The 16,225-nt window shown below is 40.0% G+C and overlaps 1 protein-coding gene across 7 annotated transcripts in view; it reads right to left on the bottom strand.

Moving 5' to 3' along the window:
* The window catches only part of TANC1 (tetratricopeptide repeat, ankyrin repeat and coiled-coil containing 1), a 307,158-nt gene that overhangs the window by 90,960 nt on the left and 199,973 nt on the right, over positions 1–16,225 (bottom strand). For 6 of the 7 annotated variants that reach the window (XM_049888782.1, XM_049888776.1, XM_049888777.1 and 3 more), the window contains 2 exons: positions 14,178–14,282; positions 803–933 (listed from right to left, as the gene is read on the bottom strand). In XM_049888782.1, coding sequence (XP_049744739.1) covers positions 803–933; positions 14,178–14,282 — 236 coding nt within the window. The remainder of the gene's footprint in view (positions 1–802; positions 934–14,177; positions 14,283–16,225) is intronic. The other variant, XM_049888783.1, reaches the window with a different exon arrangement.

Raw genomic sequence — 16,225 nt, 5'->3', positions numbered from 1 at the left:
TGAGGAATAATTTAGTGGGAATGCACATTTGTAAAACAAAAATGGCAAACAGGCAGACTTCCTTTCATTTAAAGTCTGCAGAAGACAAATGGGTTATTTGACCTCTGAACGGAAAACCTGGGAACTCTGTTTTGGCAATGTATCACGAGCTCTGCAACTTGATTCAATTCCTGAAGATTTATGGGCTCTTCAGTCAGGGGAAGGAGACTGGTGGCCACTGCAATCTCAATCAGTGCAGGGCACCCTTGCAGAGACCCTCCGGGGGCAGATGCGCCAGCCCCTCATTGCTATTCCAAGGCACACACCTGTGAGGAGGCAGGGGTGGGCCCACTGCTATGCTCTAGGGGAAGGGAGTGCTCTCCCAAATGATGGGCCATCTGATCAACTCTGCCTCATCTATAAATCTTTTCCTCACCCCACTGACCCTCCAAAATCTTAACAGCTAAAAAAGCACAGGAGAGCACATCCCAAAAGCAGCCAGATGAAAAGAACGGTGCAATAAAAGCACCTGCAGCATCACTAAGGAATTCTTCCAGCCGCTTTAATTCATTTAGCCACTATTCTCCAGGTAGTGACAAGGTTAACTTGGACATTTTCTTCAATCCTGCTCCCTTCTGCTTCTCCCCACCTCCCCAGTGCAAAAACCCAGAAACAAATTGTTGAAATGAATTTCAATACACAACTGCCCAGAACTTATCTGACCCAGCAATGACTTTCCCACTGAAAGAGGGGGGAGAAGAGGGCTAGCACTTCAATCACCCTCTGGGCAGGTATGCAATGCAGTCTCTCCCTCAGACATTACCATGGTTTCATTTTTTTCTTCAATGGTTATGTGTGTGGCACTCGGGATCCCTTCTCCCAGTAAAAATCCCAGCCTTGTCAACAGTTCTTGAGCTGCCGGTGAACAGCTCGGTTCATTATCAGCCTTTGCTTCTAGAACAAAGAAAGAAAACAATGAAGATGGCCCTCTGGGGGATCTCAATATTGCACCTGGATGAGTTAGCACTACAACTGCTTATCTGGGGCTTTTGTGTATTTTTATAAAATGGACAAAGTTTGACAATGCTGCCTGTCCTCCAGCAGCACGTTCTAATTAAGAGGCTGTATCGGGTTAAGAAAACAATAAAATAGAAACTCCAAGTGCAAAGGGTGAAATATTTGACCTGAACCAGAAAAGTACAGTGCCAGTATCAGATGGCAATTCCTATTCCCATGTCATGTAACAAATGCGTATGTCTGACACAAAGAGCAGAAAAACACCTATCCTTCATTCTTACCCTTAAGGAACTCTGTGGTCAACACCCACAGGAGACTGAAATAAAGTAAAACCCAAGTGGCATGATGGCAGAAATCCAGATTATTTAGATGTTGGGGTAGAAAACCTCTTGTTCCTATCTCAGAGCTGTGAAAGTGAAAACCAGGATTCCAACTCAAGGGTCAATCACAGAGAATCTACACTGAAATAAAAATTTAAAATCCCAGTGAATTGTATCCCAAGAGACAGTTACTGTTGAGCCAATTCCAACTGATGGTGACCCCATATGTGTCAGATTAGTAAGTGTGCTCCACAGGGTTTTAATGGCTGATTTTTTGGAAGTGAATCACCAGGTCTTTCTTTCAAGGTGCCTCTGGGTGAACTTGAACCTCGAACTTTTTGGTTAGGAGCCAAGTGCATTAACTGTTTGCACCACCCAGGGATTCCTGTCCCAAGAGACAAGACCCAGTAATATACTGTTTTCCACACAGAGATGCAGAAAAATTGGGCTATGTTCTCTGTATGACCCACAGTAGTGATGAAGCACATTTGATGGGAAGGTTACAGGCACACCTGGAAGCCTTTCCTTTCTCAGGTTCTCCCTAAGTTTGATCATCTGGATTTTTGCCTTAAGAGAATTTTTTTTTTTTTGCTGGATTTGATTCAAATGTTGAGCTGTAGACTGACCTTTTATCCAAAAGCCTAAGGGTACTTAACTATGGTTGACAAGTAAAAGGATAACCACACAATTCTAACACCTCTCTTACATTTTTCAAGTCGGCATCATTTAGGGGATGAAGAAAACTGTGCTACAAAAGTTAAGACCTTAACAACATGCAACCAATAAAACAATCCTCATTTTAACGGTTCTTCTTTTATGTTAATCATCTAGGTATCTAAATACATAATACACACAAGGATGTATTTTCCCTAGATGTGAAAATGTGCAGATAAGAGTTGTAGAAAAAAAAAATGAGGAAAGAATAATGAAATAGTGACATCACCTTTGAGCTACAATATCACCAACTAAGTTCAATGCTAACTTTGCCTTTTGTTAGGAACTGTGAAAATGAAAATAAGCGAAGTCTATCTGCATTATCCTCACTCACAGTTCAATTTTGCTAAGCCATGCTCCCAGGATGGCAGCAGTATCTTCAAGGAAGGAAAAGCACCCCACGCCTTGCTCGCTCTCAGAAGCTCCTGATGTTTGGAATGAGAAGAGCTGTTTGCAGGCATGGATGGTTTTTAGTTGCTCTAGAGAACTGCATGGGAAAGACCTGATTGTTCTAAGGTGAGAGCCTTGATGTTTCTGGATCATCTGAGTTAAACTCATAACATGATGGGACAGTGGCCCCAAGCCAGCATGGGGGAAAGAAGTCACCCAAGGGCAAGTCAACCATACCCCCAAAACCACTCTACAGAAGGACCTTTCCCACCAGGGACCGCAAACCACATTTTGATTATCAAGGTACCTGGGCATTTGTGAAAGGAATGTGGGAACCAAACCAAATCAGCATAGCCCAGGCACACCCAAGGGCTGAACCACTTCAGAACAGGATCAGTTCCCGCCCTCCTTCCACCCAATTCCCCTCCCTTGCCCCAAGCCCTACCCAGGCTCAGGCAGGGCAGCTGCTTTATCTTGGGTGGCAGCTGAACTAGAGGGAGGGAACAGGATGCAGGTGGAAGAGGAAGAAGTGGGTGAGGGGACAGAACACAGCAGTTTCTCTTCTCCACACCCCTCTTTCCTTTCGAAACAATCTCCATACTGCTACCCAGTTGTGACTATGCCCCAGAAAGTCTAGTTTCTGGTTCAACCTGAAATACTCTGGGGAAACAGCCAGAAACTACTCCCAGTTGGCAGCTGTTGTGGAGGCAGAGAGCAGCTGCACAAGCTTGGCTGCCACAAAATTTGCCCTGACAACAAACAAAGCCGCACAGATGCCTGGCACCCCGGTAGGTCCTACATGGCTGGTTGGCATCCCTAGCAAAGTCGCTGCTGCCTCCGCACAGCATCTGTAGACATCTCCGATTCTACAGGGCTTTCCCATAAACGAACAAAAAATCCAAAAACAACTAGTTATCCAAATTTGACCCCTTCAGAGAGGCTGGAGAACAGTGGCAAACTCCATGTTTAATGGCTGAACCTGAAAAGATACCCAAATTCAGGATTAACTGTTCTCCTAACTATTCAACCTAGACTTGCTGCTACCAAAGTTGCAAACCCTTTCCCAACCTTGGGTTAATGAGCAAACTTTTTTTTTTTTTGGTGGTGGTGGTAAATATATAAGTAACAGAACATTTGCCATGTCAACTATCTTCCCATCTATGGTTCAGAGACATAAAATATGTTCATCATGTCATTCAACCATCACCACTTCTGAATTTTTTCATCACCCTTTACAGAAACTCAGTGTCCCCTACGTGCTGTAGCAAAGATTATTTCAGTTTTTGCATCCATTAAGTTGTTGCAATTCTATTTCTTTCTAAGGTTTCCCAACTGTCTTTTCATGTTATTCCCTCTTCTAAAATGTCATTCTTGCTACCCTCCCTTAGAATGTCCCCTTCAGTCTGATTCCTTAATCCATGTCATGTCATCCACATCCTTCCTTCCCTAATGCACAGAGCCTTCTCTCACTGAACTTCTCATTCTGGCAGAAGGACCCCTGGGTGAAGCGTGACAGCACTATCTTGGGAGAGGTGAGATGCCTGAGAACTCACTCTGATCCACACAACTGTGAAACAGAAATATGTTTCTATTTCTGTAGTTATTCGCCAAATACTGAGATTTTAACAGCTGGATATGATTTTCTCTAAGCTAATTATTACTCCAAATTGACCTCCAAATCAAATTCTAATGGGCTACTCTGAACAGAAGGTCTACTTTCAGTGGGGATAGGGTTTAGAGGGAAGAATGGCTTCATATCTTACCAACACTTTATATTCTCGTGGATTTAAAGTCTCAAGAATTTATGATGGCTATTTAAAAAAATAAATTTTTTTTTTTTTTTTTAATTATTTGAAGTTGAGAAAATAATTGGCCTCACAGTCCCCAGGGATCCATTAGGCAGGTGGAGAGTGATACTACATTTTCATGGAATCCCCGGTTATCTCCCCATTGTGGAAGGTTAATCATGTGGGGAAAGGTAAAGGGAATTTCTTGGCTCACTTCCTTCCTGTCCCCTTTTAGCAACTGAGAGCCTGTTGGACCAGGTTTGGGACAACAAGCACTGAGCTACAGTCCATAAAATGACCAGCTTCCCAATTATCGCCACCTTAACTTCAAACATATTAGTGCCCTTATATCCTTTCACCTTACCTACAGTCTCCCAAGAAAGAATGTTCTCCACACAAAAGCTATTCTGGACCCCTTATACTGTTGGACCTCTCTGAACCTCAATTTCCTCATCATAAAGTAGTTATAACCCACTTCTCACAGATGCTGCGAGGCTCAAAAACATTAATGTGTGGGAAATACCTTATATACACAAATGTTGTATCAAGGTGGTCATTTGTATCACCTTTAACACTAAGAGCCCACACTTCCTCACTAGTATTTCATTTTCTGGTTCTCAGAGATTCATACCTACATTCAATATGCTTATATATCTCTTAAAAAACAGCTTTCTGCTTACAATTTTTCTGTCTTTCATCACTTTCTCTGAACTATTTCAAGACAACAAAATTCCCTTTTCTGATTACCAAATGTCTTAGTTATCTAGTGCTGCTATAGCAGAGAAACCACAAGTGAATGGCTTTAACAAAGAGAAGTTTATTCTCTCACAGTCTAGGAGACTAGACGTCCAAATTCAGGGTGCTATCTCCAGGGGAAGGTTTTCTCTCTCCGTCTCTCTCTGGAGGAAAGTCCTTATTATCAATCTTCCCCTGGTCTAGGAGTTTCTCAGGTGCAGGGACTCCGGGTCCAAAGGACATGCTCTGTTCCTGGCGCTGCTTTTTTTGATGGTATCAGGTCCCCAATGTCTCTGCTCACTTTTCTCTTTTATATCTTAAAAGAAATTGATTTAAGACTCAACCTAATCTTGTAGATTGAGTCCTGCCTCATTAACATAACTGCTGCTAATCCCACTGCATTAGCATTACAGAGATAGGATTTATAATACATAGGAAAATCACATTGGATAATAAAATGGTAGACAGTCACACAATACTGGGAATCATGGCCTAGCCAAGTTGACAGTTATTTTTGGGAGACACAATTCAATCCCTAACACCAAACAAAAATGTTCCAATTTCGTCGGTACTTACTGCTTTCATCTCCCTCTCCTAAAGCCAGACTCTACGGAAACTGGAGATCTCTGAAGACTACCAATGGTCATTCCATAAACTGAAGCCCCGTCTCCACCTTCATCCTCCTCAAACTTTAAGGAGCACTGGGCATTGCTGACAGTGTTTGCCCATTCACTAACTATGAGACCTTGACCAAGTGACTTAATGTCAGTGTCCATGACAGTACTTCTCAAGTCTGTTAAATGAGACAGGCCCTTCTCCTGCCTCTGCTTCCATGACCTGCTTCTTGCTGAATTTCTTGTTGCCTTGACTTCTATTTACAAGCATTTTTCCATTTCTTCCTGGCTGTTCCTTCTCCTCCACCATCATCATTCCCTCCTCCTTGAATCTTCAAAGATAGCATTTATAGAGGAGCATCTATCCATGAGTCTGCTCTGCTTCTGTCAGTAACTGGTTCCTAGTCTTCAACACTAAAACACAGTCGTCTTAAAGTTATTTTTAAACTGTTCATCTCATTCACCTCTATATTGAAATCATCACCAAACCTTGCCATTTTTTCCTTCAAAATGTCTCCTGAATTAGCCTTTTTTCTCTTCAGTCTTAGCACCACTTAGCTCTGGATCTTCATCTCCTCAGCTCTAGATAGCTATCAGAGTTCTCGATCAATTTTCTCATTTCTATTGTTATTTTCTCCCTCTCTTCTTTTGCTCCCTTTAAGCCAGCAGTCCACAAACTTTTGTCTCAAGACCCACTCCTAAAAATTATTGAGAAATTCAAAGATGTTTGGTTTATGTGGGTTATATATTTATCACTATTTTTATTGTGCTAGAAGTTAAAACTAAATTTAAAAAATACATATTTCATTTAACAGTAATAAAATACTACATGTTAAACATTTTTTAATGAAAATATATTTTCAATTACACAAGTTAATAAGAAGAATAATATTGTTTTACATTTTTGTAAGTATCTTTAATGTCTGATACAATAGAAGATAACTAAATTCTCATATCTGTTTCTGTATTCAATCTGTTGTGATATATTCTTTTGTTTGGAGCATGTGAAAAAAAAATGCAGCCTCAGACAAATAGGTAGTTGGGAAAAGGAGGAATCTTTTCACTTAATTACAGATACTCTTCTTTGGTACCTCACCAAGACTTCACAAGTGGCAATTTCAAAAAGGTTAGTCCCAATGTTGAATCTGAAACCGTACCAATGAACTACTTTTATTGTCATAGTAAAATCCAACAGTCTGTCTATACTTTGAATTAATCTTTTACCCATGCAACATTTTGTAACATCATGCATTGGGTCGTTTGAAAAACATTCATTTTATAAATCTTACAAATGTTGACACATTTTATTATATAATATCAAAATTTCATATTAATTAGTAGCACCAGAGATCTCAATTGAAAAGTCTAGTAAAATAATCAAAAGCTCAATGTGACAGATGCAAATTCCTCCAAACTCTCAAAAGGTCAGATTTTATCACTGGCAACAAATACTGTCAGGTTGTTGTTTGTTTTAAATTGAAGCGACAGGCTCATTTTTCTCCTTTCCAAAAAAATGTGAGCCAAATACCTAATTCTGAGTAACCACTGGCAGTCACTCTATCAAGGAAAAATGATGTCCCATGGCTAGGTCAGCTTGCAACTCGAACACACACACAAGTGCTTTACTTGAGACAACCACCATATTTCAGCATGCAGACGTGCTGTATGCAGACTTCCATTTCAGCACACAGAATACGAGATTTAATATTCATTATTTTTAATGCTTCATTAAGGGCATTCTTTGGTAAGCTCTTCTTTCTGACCATGAGTGCACATGGTGAAGAATCCAGTGAGCACTACGTAGAGATGGTGGCCTGCCTTGATGTGTACTAGACATCAGCAGTTTTACCCACAATTACTTTTGTACCATCAGTGCAATGTCAACACAGGAGAAATAGAAATAACTTCTCAGTATTATTACAAAAAGAAAACTGACCTCAGGAAATCCTGAGAGGGTCTTGGGAATGCCTAGAAATTCACTGCCCACACTCTGAGAACCTCTGTTTTCAGTATATCATTATGTTAAATTCCACCTTTTATTAAAAATAAATTCAACCACACTCACACACACCCCTCTCACCCTAATCTTTTATCTTCCCTTACCCACTCAACTTTTTTGGGGAAAAAAAGTGTCTATCCTCACCTACATTTCCTTATCACCTACCTACAATTAAGTTGCCTTCGCAGTTCTACAGCCCTGTTAAACAGTCATTTTGAAAATCTATATCCCACCTCCTTCGATATCTCCCACATCCCTGTGATTTTTCTGTTGATTTTTGACCTTGCAAACCCTCTGTCCTACAAGGGAAAAAGTGTAACAGCCATAGGAGACATAATGGGAAAATCCACTGTTCCCAGAAAGCTGCAGTTTTATAGGTTCTTCTTTTACCCCATCACCAGTATTTCTTCCACCTCTTATCCATAGCTCCTAAGTAAAACACCAAAGTTTCTCAGTTCTCTTCTCTCACGACCTTTTTTCCCTAAACTAACTCACCTAATTTCATCATGTCACCTCCAAGCAAATGTTCCCCCGGTTTACATACTGAGCTCTTTCTCGAGCCCTGGTTTGAGTTTCCCACTACCTGTTGCCTAAGGTTTCCACCAGTACCTAAAACTCAACATGCGTAAAGCTGAATTCAAACTAAACTGTTCCTTCTCCCCCAGGGACCTTGTAATGCAGTCTCTCAAAGCCCTGAGATCATCATCTTAGTCTCTTTATGGCTCCCAGGTCCTTACAACTCAAGAATCTTCCAATTCCCTACCTCTTCCTTCCTGACCCTGTTCTAATTTGAGACCTTCTTTCCCTTGAATTACTCAAATCATTTTCTTTTTTAAATAATTTTTATTGTGCTTTAAGTGAAAGTTTACAAATCAAGTCAGTCTCTCACACAAAAACTTATATACACCTTGCTAAAAACTTGCTACATACTCCCAATTACTCTCCTCCTAATGAGACAGCTCGCTCCCTCCGTCCATTTCTCCAGCTTCTAAGCCCCTCTACCCTCTCATCTCCCCTCCAGGCAGGAGATGCCAACATAGTCTCAAGTGTCCACCTGACCCAAGAAGCTCACTCCTCACCAGCATCCCTCTCCAACCCATTCTCCAGTCCAATCCATGTCTGAAGAGTTGGCTTTGGGAATGGTTCCTGTCCTGGGCCAACAGAAGGTCTGGGGGCCATGACTACCGGGGTCCTTCCAGTCTCAGTCAGACCATTAAGTCTGGTCTTTTTATGAGAATTTGGGGTCTGCATCCCACTGCTCTCCTGCTCCCTCAGGGGTTCTCTCTTGTGTTCCCTGTCAGGGCAGTCATCCATTGTAGCCGGGCACCAGCTAGTTCTTCTGGTCTCAGGATGATGTAGTCTCTGGTTCATGTGGCCCTTTCTGTCTCTTGGGCTTATAATTACCTTATGTCCTTGGTGTTCTTCATTCTCCTTTACTCCATATGGGTTGAGACCAATTGTTGCATCTTAGATGGCTGCTTGCTAGTGTTAAGACCCCAGATGCCACTCTTCAAAGTGGGATGCAGAACGTTTTCTTAATAGATTTTATTATGCCAATTGACTTAGATGTCCCCTGAAACCATGGTCTCCAAACCCCTGGCCCTGCTATGCTGGCCTCCAAAGCATTCAGTTTATTCAGGAAACTGCTTTTGGTTTAGCCCAGTTGTGCTGACCTCCCTGTATTGTGTGTTGTCTTTCCCTTCACCTAAAGTAGTTCTTATCTACTATCTAATTAGTGAATACCCCTCTCTCACCCTCCCTCCCTCCCCCTTCTCCTAACCACAAAAGAATGTTTTCTTCTCAGTTTAAACTACTTCTCAACTTCTTATAAATAGTGGTCTTATACAATATTTGTCCTTTTGCAACTAATTTCACTCAGCATAATGCCTTCCAGGTTCCTCCATGTTATGAAATGTTTCACAGATTCGTCACTGTTCTTTATCGATGCGTACTATTCCATTGTGTGAATACCGTAATTTACTTATCCATTCATCTGTTGATGGGCACTTTGGTTGCTTCCATCTTTTTGCTATCGTAAACACTGCTCCAATAAACATGGGTGTGCATATATCCGTTTGCGTAAAGGCTCTTATTTCTCTAGGATATATTCCAAGGAGTGGGAATGCTGGATCGTATGGTAGTTCTCTTTCTAGCTTTTTAAGGAAGCACCAAATCGATTTCCAAAGTGGTTTTACCATTTTACATTCCCACCAGCACTGTATAAGCGTTCCAATCTCTCCACAGCCTCTCCAACATTTATTAGTTTGTGTTTTTTGGATTAATGCCCCCTTTTTTTTTTTTTTTTACTGGAGTGAGATGGAATCTCATTGTAGTTTTGATCAAATCATTTTCTAATCAGTCTCTCTGATCTTAGTCTCTTTCCTACCCTATCCCACCCTACACTCTGTTGCCAGATAAATCTACAGCAGAGCTCCAATTAAGTCTTTCCCAGGCTCAGAACTGCCATCTATGGAACTCTCAGATTTATCACACAGCTTAGGTTAGCTAACACTACTTTTCCCTTATATTATAGTCACTCTATATACAGGTCCCCTACTAGTCTCTAAGGCTCCATGAAGAAAATATTTATGTTTGATAACCCAACTCAATAGCATTCAGCATTGGGACATTCGTAGCATAGAAATTTACGTAATTAATATCTATTTAAGGAAATGCACAATGAATGGATACCTTAGCTAGAGTCTGTCTTCCACAACACATGCTCCCCCTTCCCTACTTCTAACCTTTCTCCACTTTAAAAAAATCAAATGGTACATCATCACTCTAAGAAGCTGAAAGTTAAAAGATATTCCCAAAAGCAGGATAGAGGTTATCTCTTGGGGAAGGTATGATCAGGGGGAAATACACCATTATGTTTTATTTCTTAAACTGGGTGGTGGGCAGACAGGTGTCAATCTTTACGTCTTTTATATTCTCTACATCTTTTGAGTGTCTGAAACAGTCTGTCATAAAAAAAGAATTCCAAATATATCTAGTAAATAATACTCCTCCCTTCCCAATAAGAAAGTTTTATATTTATTCTCTTGGTTCGTGTATGTTAGTTTTGCTAGCTAACCAGACTGCCAGAAAAAAAGTTTCATCATATTTTGAGATTGATCTTCATCAGGCAATGACTCACAAGACTAAAGCTTTCTCACCCCTCCCCATCAATTCTTGCTCAAGTAGCTAATGATATATTAAGCAAACCTAAATGGATTCAAAGACGTATAGCTGTGAATCCTATTATAATTTAGTAATCCTCTCCAATTTATCTGGGTTTTTTTTTTTTTTTTTCCTTAAGGCAGAGATATTATTTTGTGGGTAAATGATTTTCTTCCACCTAAACAATATGTTGGTTAAGCAATAGGAACCTCATTTGTAAAGGGCCTACTCTACAGCACATACAGCTTTTGTTATGACTATTCAAGGGGAAAAAAAGGGGGGGTGGGGTTTGTATATTGTTTGAGAATATTATTAAATCACTTTTTTTCCTAGAGTAGTAAATTAGAAAATGTTGTTTTTCAAAAATATTTAGAAATATTCAATAATGTGGAATGTCCTTTCCTAAAGATGTTTCCAGGCAAACTGAAACTTTAACAAACCTTTTTTGCTTACAACGAAAATGTTCATCTGCCCCATGTCCTCTTACTCACTTCCCATGGCTAAAATATGCAGATTATACATAAATACAATTATTTATAAATTAATAAATTTAAAGTACTCACTGATTTTGTTTTACTTTGATTTAAATTTTAAATATAGAGCTAAGAATCAAGATGTATGGAGCTACGCAGTCACCAAAGCGAAAGTGAGGCAGCTTAGTCTGGGAAGAATTTTTCAAACATTTAGAAAAAACTTGATATTTCGTAAGTCTATGTGAAATTTCAAAAGCATTTCACAAGAAACTGTTTTCTATAGAGTTTTATTAGTCTGGTGAATTCTGAAATGCTATTATCAACAGACCCCAAAAAGAATTAGAAACTTAAAGACACACATCATTTAGGAAAGCACACGACTAAATTTTAAATTAAAACGTATATAATGATGCTGATAGTAAACCCTAGAAATAAGGGTTTGTTTTAATCATGTATTTGTACTTGCAAACTCAATTATTTGTTTTAGTTAGCTCCAGCCTCCCCGTTAGGTTCAATGACCTGGACATAAAATTTACTTTTAATATGGCAGACTTAATTAACCCCATTGAAATGTAAAAGATTCCACAGGGATTACAAAACACACCACCCTTTTCCTAATTATCAAGTTCAATTTCGTTAGGAAATCGCCTCATCATCAACCAACACAAAGATAACTCCATGGGGCTTCTACCAACATCTTGGTTATTTTCAGGCATGGCCATGTGCCCACAAACACAAACTACATTCCTTTCCTGGAAACCTTTAAAAGGAAGGAAAAAAAAAAAAAAAAAAACTAAAAAATGAAAATGCACTTGATTTCTTAGTTCTAGGCAAAAGGGAAACTTCTGGTCTTTATTCACTGTCCAGGGATGTTATAATTTCAGTCCATCCCAGAGACTGATGAGAAGTCTCTGGTCTCAAGAGTAAATGCACACACAAACCCCAGACTACTCCAGCAATACTGATCACTGCACTTGAATTTAGCTCTGGGTAGTGCAAATACTCGAGCATTTGGCTACTAACTGAAAGGTTAGTAGTTTGAAGCTACCCAAAGGCACATCAAAAGAAAGGCCTGGCAATCTACTTCTGAAAGATCATAACCGCTGAAAACCCTAATGGAGCACAGTTAGACTCTGACACACAAAGGGTCGCCGTGAGTCAGAACTGACTCGATGACAACTGGTTTGTTTGTTTTCGGCACCAAATTATAGAGATGCCCCACACTCCCTATCCTACCCCACCCCACCCACCTACCCCCAAGAAAAATGGCCAATTCTGCCTTGGGCAAGGAGAGAAAAGTCTTCCACAATGGAAACCACATATAATCTGTTTTCTTTGCTCAATAAAAATCCTAAATTTCTCAACCCCAGGGAGAGTCTAAATCCTATACAGAACCTCAACAATACTCCCAGCCAGGGGGATGGAGTCTAGGTCAGTCAAACACCAGGGTATAACTGACCAGGACTCTAAAGGCTTTGGGGAATGGGTGGGGATAGGGATAATAGGTGTGGGCTTATTCTGAAATGGATAGACAGCTCTGTAAATTATGTAATTGATATTTACTTACAGAGGAAAAGGTTATTTTCCTTTCCACATCAAGAATAAAAATGAGAGAGGACAGGCCCATGGACAGATACCTGGTACACAAGTTTCACAACAGAGGCCTTGTGTATTAGTGAATGGTTGTCCTAAGCAAACACCATCGTGGATTCTCTTCTCTTCACCACCCCACACCTGGCACCCTGTTCCCATCTTAGCAGAAATCCTCTATATGTGAACCTTTTACCTAAACCAGAGAGGTAAAGGGTAGAATTTCTCATAACAAGATGCCTGCAATAGCACCTCTTCCCTGCCCAGAATTCCTAGCATCTGGCCCCATCTCTTGATCCACCCATCCCTAACTCCTCTTCTCTTCCTGGTTTTCAGCTTCTGCCAATCCCTCCCTCTCAGTTCATTTTTAGCCTTATTTTCATGACCAACCCTACTCCATTTTCTTCCCATATCCTACTTCATACTTACTCCCCACTATTCACTACCAGAAATAAAATCCAAACACAGAGGCTAGAACATAAGGGAACCGCCTCCCCTAACCACCAGCAGAGGGGGAGAGGAAGATACTAGGTATTCCAAAGCGGAAATGAGAACGAGTTTTTCTAAATTCTCTTTCAGAAAGACTATATAAATTTTTCTCTACATTGAGGGTAAAATAGGTTTCTCTACATAGGCCAGAGTTCCTAACCACGTCTCTATAGAAAAATAGGATGCAAGTTCAAAACACTCAAATTACAAGACCATAGCATTTGTGAGTTGAAGACTGCCTAGAAAGGAACAAACAGGTGAATTCTTGAATAGACTGAAAACAATAAAAGAGTTATTAATACATCTATGAAATGGTACAAAGTTCATAATGTCTGTTATACACATTTCCAGATACTGAATACAAAATATCTTCATTAAAAGGTTTTATCAATTTGGATTTTTTTTTTGGGGGGGGGCCTACTTTAATGTCCCCTAAAGGAAAAAGTTACATATTTAAAAAAAAAAAAAATTTTTTTTAAGTTATCAAATGCTTTTAAGAAAGCTAGTTATTATAAGCTTTATCCAGTTTCAGCTTTACAGGCAAAACTTGTTATTGAATATTCTGAAACAGTGCAATAGTTAAAAACAAAACAAAAATTCTTAGAAACAGTATACTTCCTGGCATTTCACGTCCCCAAACCCGGGTGGGTCAAAATTCAGAGGAAATAAGATTCAACCTTTAAACATTGCATATGTGCCCACTCAACTATTCCTACATTGGGTATCTAATTCCAAAAATTTACATTAGCTAAACAAATCTCTGTAACTGCCCAAAGAAAAAGCCTCCCAAATACATTCAGTTCAGCAAAGCATTCCTGTAAGAGGCACTCAAGTTTCCCTCTCAAATGAAGAGTGCCATTATGTAAAATCTTTAGAGAAAAAAAAAATTACAGAAAACATACTCTTACCATTCTCACTGGGCTCTGGTGGCTTGGATACTTCTCTGAACGGGATTATAACTGCATCTCCAGGCACTCTGGGGCTTTCCACATACTTAGGCTTTCTGACGGGACCTGCAGTGGGAAAGATTTCGTGTGTCTAATTTTTTCCAGATGCAAACAAAGCTTCAGAATGTACAGTGTGTATCCTTACCAGAACCCAAATATGCCTAAAGGAAGAGCCAGCCCCTTCTCCTCCCTTACACACACACACACACACACACACACACACACACACACACCCGTTTCAGTACAGACACGATAATGTCCAGTCTGGGCTGCCAAATAAGAAGGGTCAGCTCAGTTTTGAGAATGTCAACTCTGACAAAAACAAAAGCTGCTCTTTTGCTGTGAAGTCTCTGCAGCTGTCTTCGGTGTATGTCAAGTAGGTGATTTTGACATGTTCAAACCTGGGCAGCATGTGGTTGAGAGCTCTTTATTCAGAATTTTTCTCTAACTGGGACAAAGACTATTTGGTTGCTTGGTATCTCCAAAGTCAGGAGGCAAGGATTACAAACAGCCAGCCTGTAATATCAACATGCTCTGAGCAGCCATATAACACAGGCATTTTATCAGACTGGTGACGCACAGTAATTGTGTGGGGCTGAGAAGATGACTGCTTTCTTGGCAGCTCATACAATTGCCTTCAAAAAGGCACAGCAGCTAGTCCAGCAAGGGACTCAGGGACACAACAGACTGAGAGTCTTATCTTCCACCTCCCCCTAACCTCCACCCACTTATCATTAGAAAATCTGAAATTCTTAGTAAGACTGTATGGAACTCTCACACATTGCTGACACAAATATAAAATTGTGCAGCCACTTTGGAAAACAAGTTTAAATATATAGTTACCATGTGACCCAGCAATTCCACTCCTATGTGAACATATATTCATGTAAAAACTTGTATACAAATGTTCATAGCGGCATTATTCATAATATTTAAATGTTCTCTTGACAACAAAACATGTTGTTTCCATACAATGGAATATATTGGGCAACAAAAAGAAATGAAGGACTGAATCATGCTATAACATGGATAAACCTTGAAAACATCATGCTAAGTAAAACAACCTAGTCATAAAAGACCATATATTGTATGACTCCATTCGTATGAAAGGTCTGGAATAGGCAAATCTAGAGAGACACAAAGTAGATCAATGGTTGCCAGGGGTTGGGGGGATGGGGGGGGCACGATAGAGAGTTGGAGGTGATGGCTAAGGGGTATAGGGTTTTGGGGTGATCAAAATGTTCTAGAATTAGACTATGGTGACAGTCATACAGCCTTTGAATATACTAAGATCCACAGAATTTACACTGGTGAAATGGGTGAACTGTATGGTATGTGAATTATATCTCAAAAAAACTTTTAAAAAAGATTCTGCCTATTTCTTTCGAATGTTTCATTACATTATATTGTGGTCCAAAATCACCTGCTTGGTTTTCTTATACTTAAAGTGTGTTTTTTAATAAGGCGGTAGAGACAGTAAACATCCTACATTAGTAAAAGAACAAGTAGTAGAAAGAGTGCCAGGCAGCGGTCAACAGTTCTCCCCACCTCGCCCCGGAGCTACAGTCCTAACCTCTCAGAGCCTCAGCTCCATATGTCGCACAACGAAGAGGTGATTCTGGTGGACTTCGAGCAACCTTCTGTCTCAAGCACCTCATGCGTCTGAGAAATTCTGTTCAAACTATAGTTTATGGTGAGTGATGCTGCCATCTAAAGGTTTGCCACAAAAGTATCTACAACTACTATAAAAATAATCCAGTTCCCAGGCAGCTATAATGTACTACATCTTAAAATAAGCCACATTATCAAAGAGGCTTATAGTACTTTACAAATAAGGACATTATTTCAAACTCTAGAAGCCATGAGTTTTAAGTGATTAATGTAGTATTGGAGTCCTGGTAGAGCTCAGGCTGCTAACCAAAAGGTTGGCAGTTCAAATCCACCAGCCACTCCTTGGAAATCCCATGCGGCAGATCTACTCTGTCACTACAAGTTGGAATCAGCTCAAT

The sequence above is a fragment of the Elephas maximus genome, chromosome 6 (assembly GCF_024166365.1).
Source record: "Elephas maximus indicus isolate mEleMax1 chromosome 6, mEleMax1 primary haplotype, whole genome shotgun sequence".
NCBI classification, from domain to species: Eukaryota; Metazoa; Chordata; class Mammalia; order Proboscidea; family Elephantidae; genus Elephas; species Elephas maximus.
Note: the sequence above shows the minus strand (reverse complement) of the source record. Positions and strands in the feature narration are given on the sequence as shown.